The sequence below is a fragment of the Penaeus chinensis genome, chromosome 1 (genome assembly GCF_019202785.1).
Source record: "Penaeus chinensis breed Huanghai No. 1 chromosome 1, ASM1920278v2, whole genome shotgun sequence".
Taxonomy (NCBI): domain Eukaryota; kingdom Metazoa; phylum Arthropoda; class Malacostraca; order Decapoda; family Penaeidae; genus Penaeus; species Penaeus chinensis.
The window spans coordinates 2416273-2423152 of record NC_061819.1 but is presented as its reverse complement, the minus strand read 5'-3'; the positions used below and the strand labels follow the sequence as shown (position 1 = coordinate 2423152).

Sequence of the window (6880 nt, the reverse complement as noted above, 5' to 3'; positions counted from 1 at the left end):
AATGGTTAAAAGCAACATAAATGTGCTAGACATCAAGTGAAGGATGTATATGCATTTGAGGAATGAAAACAGGTTGTCAAAGCAGAAAGTGTGAGAAGCTGTGGGAGGGATCACGAAAAATCGGTCCAATTTGGCTGGGCTAAATAGATTTAAGAATTTTGTAGAGATGGGGGTAGTAGAAGGACGGGGGCATGTGGAAGAGGGAGCAGTGTTGAGGGAGGTAGTGTTATGGGGAGGTGGACAATAAGGTTGTAAGGTAGTAATAAGGGAGGATGGGGTAGTTGATGAAGAAGGTTGTGGGGGTATAGTTGTTGAAGTTGAGCATGTTGGGAGTAGAAATGTCTCCTGGGATGTTGATTAGGGTGGATACTGTACTAGTCGGCATTGAGGAGGGGGTATTAGTTGTAGTGTTCAGAGCCGTGGTCAAAGGAGAGCCTGGGGTCAGGGAATCGGGCGAGTTTGAATTGGTGGAGCTATTTGATGAAGAGGCAAGCCTCATTGCCTCTAATAATGGTATGGTTAATGGTTAATGGTTAAAAGCAAAATAAATGTGCTATCTAATAATGGTATAAAATTGTTGGCCATGATAAGCCTGGAGTATGTTGGGGAGAGAAACGGTCCACTTCTCAGGGTCCCTTCAGGGGTAAGGGCTAGACAACTAATGGTTAAAAGCAAAATAAGTGTGCTAGACATCTAAGGTCATGTAGCACTATAGTAAATGGTAGTGAAAGGTGGTTGAGTTAGTGATTAGTTGTCAAAGTTGGGCAAAGGAATTGAGTAAATGGGTTAAGGTTGGGTAAGGTAATGTATAGGGGTTAGATCAAGTGAAGGATGTATATGCATTTGAGAAATGAAAACAGGTTGTCAAAGCAGAAAGTGTGAGAAGTTGTGGGAGGGATCACGAAAATCGGTCCCATTTGGCTGGGCTAAATAGATTATTTAAGAATTTTGTAGAGATGGGGGTAGTAGAAGGACGGGGGCATGTGGAAGAGGGAGTAGTGTTGAGGGAGGTAGTGTTATGGGGAGGTGGACAATAAGGTTGTAAGGTAGTAATAAGGGAGGATGGGGTAGTTGATGAAGAAGGTTGTGGGGGTATAGTTGTTGAAGTTGAGCATGTTGGGAGTAGAAATGTCTCCTGGGGTGTTGATTAGGGTGGATACTGTACTAGTCGGCATTGAGGAGGGGGTATTAGTTGTAGTGTTCAGAGCTGTGGTCAAAGGAGAGCCTGGGATTAGGGAATCGGGCGAGTTTGAATTGGTGGAGCTATTTGATGAAGAGGCAAGCCTCATTGCTTCTAATAATGGTATGGTTAATGGTTAATGGTTAATGGTTATTCACTGTTGGCCATGATAAGCCTAGAGTATGTTGGGAAGAGAAATGGTCCACCCCTCAGGGTCGCTTGAGGGGTAAGGGCTAGACAACTAAAGCAGGGGAATACCGTGCCCATGGCTCCCTCAGGCCGTTCAGGACTGGCACAAAGTCAGCCTTTTATCCTTTCAGCACGGCTCTCACACCTTAGGAAGTGGATAGTAGAAGGGGTTGGTGAAGTGACAGAAACGAAAAAGTAGGAGGGGGAAAAAAAAAGACCATGCAAAATTTGTTGAGTTGAGGGCCAAGTCCCAAGGTTGGGGAGTTCAATGCAAAAGTAGTTGAGACGAGGGCTAAGGACCAAGATAAGTGTGATCCCCACATTGGGCCTCAGTACCTATCTCCTATCCCCTCCCTCCCCCAAACACACACAACAAGCAAGGGATTTTTTCACCACACAGGACAGATTTTGATTGTGTATGTTTGGGATTATAAGTTTTCTCCCAAACATATTATTTCACACACTTCAGTATTACTTTCCTTGATCTAATGCATACTGTTAGCTACCATGAGCCAGTGATGGTATACTTACTGCTACCATTAATTTCATCATCTTGTAGTGCAAAGCATCTTAGGCCCTATGTTTTTTGGATTTCTATAATGGTTAATAATTTTATCTGTTACATTGTAATTGCAGCAATAATTATTTGCATTGCTAATATAGGTCAATAATGGCTCTTAGTAATTTAGTAATCCAAATATTTATGGCTTGACTTGGAGAACTTTTTTCATTTAGTTTCATGTTTAATGCATTTTTAATTTTTGCAATAGTTATCTTGAATTTTATAATGAACAATTCTAATTATACATTTCTTCTGTCAATAGGCAATTGTGGATGTTGTCTGGCGAGATCTTTTCTAGTTCTTGCCGTGATAATTCTACAGTAAAATAAAGAAACTGGTGGATCTATGGTTTATTGAATAAGTATATTTATATATTGAAAAATACAATGAATATGTAATATTTCAACAAAAAAAATCTACATCTTACATCTTTGAGGAAACTTTTCAGATACACTTTAAATCATAGAAGTCAAAAGTAATTTCTATAATGCAGTCAATTAGATATGATTTTGTAGTACATATGCAATTAGAAACAAAATAAATAATTCACAGGTACTGTAATATTATAATCGTCCTTGCATAAGTTGCATCTAATAATATTTGCATCAAATGTTATAATAATTATCCTGTTTATTTGAGTTTTCAGTTATTATTAAATTCTTTATTCACTAAACATAAGCTAATATCTTCAGAATCTAATAACCAATGTTATCCATTAACATCATTAAAGTAAAAATATAAAACAAGGTATCACCGAGTATTTATTATATGGACATGTAAGGATGGATAGCAATAAAATACAAAATAATCTTGCAGGACTTTACTTTAAACGGGGTAAGTAATTTACTTGGAAGTCTAACAACCATATATTCCCTAAATGCAAAGTAAAAGATTACAACAGTAGACGATAATAAATAACAATTCATACACTGGAATAATAAGGCCAGAATAGCTTTAGAGATGATGAAGAGCTTCCAGCAGTTCCCTTCCTTACTTGGCTTTTGGGATACCACCTTCATAATAGCTTCAATTTCTCAACAGCTGAGGAGTCCGTGCCTTGTCTGCGGAGAGCCAAGGCCCCACCTCTCAGCCAGTTACAAAAATTGATGATTCTTCCATCTCCTGAAGCTGAAGTTTGCTGCTCTAAAGTTCATGACTGGAGATAATCTCACATTTTCACAGAGTGCACTTCTAAACCCCCAACACTTAAAAATATAGAGAATCATTATAACCTGAAACTTAGTACACTGCAAATCAATACTGTCACACTTATAAGTGCTCTTAGGTATGCAGGCACTATGACGTCTAAACTCAATAGCAAAAGTTACATCTAAAGAAATATCAATAAAAAGATGGCCAATTCTACTCTGTGGTGTTTCAATACATATCTCCAGTCAAGTCAGCTAAAGAGCAGCTTTATCTAACCTCAGCAACCCTGAGCACTCACATCCTTGCCAGAACTCTTGGTCACAGACATTGTAGTGAAGTTCTGCAAAAATAAATAGCATTCTTTTTAATCAACAGGAAAATATTTACTTCTTTATGTCAAGATTTAATAGACTGCTTGGATCCTTCGTTAACTCTATATATCATATTCACTGGATAAGCCTGATAAAAGGGGTATTTATATCTTTCTTTCAATTCTTAATCAATTGAAACTTGCCACAAAGTCCATTACTTACCTCTGCATCTGTAGGATGGATACCAATAAGGTTATCAAAGTCAGATTTCTTTGCATTGAGCTTCAGACCAATGCTGAAGCCCTGTGTGATCTCCCCTGCATTAGGACCCAACACATGGAACCCAACAACTTTCTCCTGTGGTAAAAAATGTCAGTTTAATATCAGTCACATCTGCTGGTATGCCACAGCTGTAGACATGCAACAAATAAAGCATAAAATATACAAAAACAGAACCATACTAACAACACTTTTTTATACTAAATCCAACACTACTCACATCTTCGCTCTTGAGGCAAACCAGTTTTGCATAGCAATCATTCTCCGGCCGGTGAGCCACAGTGAACTCCAAGGGCTGATAGTTGGTATGGTAAACCTCGATGTCATCTTCTCCATACTTGGCAATGGCGTCTTCTTCTGAGAGGCCGCAGCATCCATACTCCAGTGGGGTGAACACCGTAGTAGGCACATTTCCATAGTCAGTCAGCATTTTGCCATTTGCATATAAACGCTGCAAGAGAGTATACACGTGAACATAATAAAATATTAATTTTTATTTTACACAACTTTTTGGCCTTAATAAACTGCTCCTGTGAGTCAAATGATGGAACGTCTAAATCAGTGAAAATATGGATGCAACTCCCCCAACTTACCCTGGCAAGAAGTCTTCCAGCTTGAATGGCCACGGGGGTGAGTTCAAGGCCACCTTCGATAACGTCACCCACAGCATAGATATGGGGAACGGACGACTGTTCCTCTTTATTCACAATGATCTTTCCACTCCTGAGGAATTACGCAACAGAGTTAGACTTTGCGAAGAATTTAACATTGTTCATCTTTATCTATTTCAAATGGTTTCAATGCAAATATTTCAGACATCAGTACATGTTTTCCTTGAAATTTTGCATTAGTCTACATCTTAAATGTGTGTTTGTAATGCAAGTAAAAAAAAAAAAAAAAAAAAAAAAAAAGCAAGAAAAAAGAAAAACAAAAAGAAAAGGAAATAAGGGGATAAAACATGGCACCATATAACTCACTTTGCAAGACTGACACTGGTGTTTTCAAGTCCAATCTCCTTGGTGCACGGATCACGGCCAATGGCTAAGATGACAGTGTTGTATTCTTCAGTTATTTCCTCACCTTCTTGCTCGGCTACAACCTTCAATTTTCCAGGTGTTCCTTCCTCAATCTGTCAAAATACAATCAAAATGTTCTTTTTACTTCTTGTGTATAATCATAACTAAGTTGACTTTACACTTTTCCCCTTACAACATGGGAAAAAACAATTCCTGAGATAACAGAGAGGAATAAAACTTTTAAAATTCAAATAGGTATTATGTTTACACAAAAAAACATATATTAAAATTTTAATACATGTACTGTCAAATTGTGGTTTTGTTCAGCTTAATTTTATATGTAGATAGCTTCAAAGGCACTAAGTTACCAAGGAGTTAATTACTAAGGATACCGAATCTATCTGTTTACCCATTTCTTGAGGTTTTTGGTAAAAATGTTTATTTATAATACTTCTATTATTGTTACTATTAGCATTACTATTATCATCACACATCATTATGCCATCACTGACACAGATAATAGTAATGGAAGTTAATAACTATTCAAGACCATTTAAAGAATGAGTTAAACAGGTGAGCCACTTGTTTGAGAACAAAATTAAAACAAAATCATAGCATATAATGTATACATACATGCATTTCTAGCATCAACAGATTAAACTGATTAGTAAGCAGCACAAAAATTAAATATAAATATACCTAAACACCTGAAGCTCAACCATATTGCACAAATCCATCTATACACCCATGAATACATGCAATAAGTCAACTATATATACACTTAGACATATATATCTGCACTCCTACACATACACCATACATACATACACCCAAACAAGTATACCATACAATCATGTATACAGATGTACCAATGTGCTATAATGTGGAGAAATAATAATGTCCCTCACCTGTTCTATCGACTTTGGTACAGCACCACGGATGAATTTTACACCGTTCTTCTCCATATATACACCAATTTTATCTGCCATTTGCTGGTCAAAACCACGTAGCAAAATGGACCGCACCTGTAAAAGGAAAAGAGATAGATGAATGAACCTTCTGCACATGAAGAGTGGAATACTTAGATCAAAAAAGGGCAATTGTGCATGCAGTATTGTCTCTTATTAGTAAAGGTAATTAACAGCAGCAGAAAAAAAAATGAATCACTAATGTAGAAAGTATCAAAGCAAGCTGACTAATTACTAATTAAGTTTTCAATTTTTGATAAATCAAACAATATGTAATTTTACGAAATTTTATGCCAAGTCATTTAGGAATCATAGATTAATGGATGTAATTACTGAGCACAGGCATTCATGAAACAATTTACAACAAGTAAAAGCATCTAATCCCTGTATCTTAATCAGGTAAAAGATAAAATTTTATTTGCTCTATGTTCTTGTAGCTAAAACCTTAACGAAATGAACTATTGTTTACCATGACTGTCGTATCATATCCCAGACCTGCCAGGAAGCCAGCACATTCAAGGGCAATATACGATGCACCAATCAAGAGAGTCTTCCCAGGAGCATGAGGCAGGGAGAAAATATCATCAGATGTTATGCAATACTCTTTAGCTCCAGGAATGTCTGGATAGCGTGGGCGGCCACCTGTGGCTACCATGAACTTATCTGATGTTATAGTTTTTTCCTTGCCACGTCTGTCGACAGTCTGTAGAATTGAAGAAACATATTTAGTCTTTTCATAGGAAAGAAAAAGGTATACAGATTAAAAGTTTATACCAAGTTTTATGCTATCATTTATAATGCTTCTCTGGTCATACTTAAAGTGGAAGAGCTTCAAACCTTTGTCAGGGGGAGGGTAGATGAATGTTTTTTTTTGTTTTTGTTTTTATCATCTGATTAAAAATATATTTACATACATTGAAAACGGTCACATTCAACATGGAGAATAAGAATAATAACTGAAAAAATTTTAAACAAATAAAAAGAACTAATTCAAACATACCTTGAGTGTGTGCTCATCAACAAAGGTGGCATACGCATTGAGGTAGTCGACCTTTTTCTCTCTCAGGGCAACACGGTACCCCCAGTTCAGCGAGCCGATGTGGTTCTGAATGCCCTCCACCATCTTGCTCCAGGTATGGCCCACCTCCTCTGGCGTCTCCCAGCCGAACTCCCTGGAGTCCTGAAAGAGAGAACCGTTTGTGTCAGTGCAAGAATGGAAAGGAAAG

At 37.3% G+C, this 6880-nt stretch overlaps 1 protein-coding gene across 1 annotated transcript in view; it reads right to left on the bottom strand.

The window, feature by feature from the left end:
* Window positions 1-2266: 2266 nt before the first annotated feature.
* LOC125025288 (thioredoxin reductase 1, cytoplasmic-like) overlaps window positions 2267-6880 on the bottom strand; it is an 11642-nt gene continuing 7028 nt past the window's right edge. The window contains exons 5-12 of the mRNA XM_047613265.1: window positions 6655-6834; window positions 6124-6357; window positions 5595-5711; window positions 4648-4799; window positions 4264-4393; window positions 3891-4121; window positions 3614-3748; window positions 2267-3420 (exon numbers count right to left, since the gene is read on the bottom strand). Of these exons, the coding sequence (XP_047469221.1) occupies window positions 3358-3420; window positions 3614-3748; window positions 3891-4121; window positions 4264-4393; window positions 4648-4799; window positions 5595-5711; window positions 6124-6357; window positions 6655-6834 (1242 nt within the window). The 3' untranslated portion in view covers window positions 2267-3357. The remainder of the gene's footprint in view (window positions 3421-3613; window positions 3749-3890; window positions 4122-4263; window positions 4394-4647; window positions 4800-5594; window positions 5712-6123; window positions 6358-6654; window positions 6835-6880) is intronic.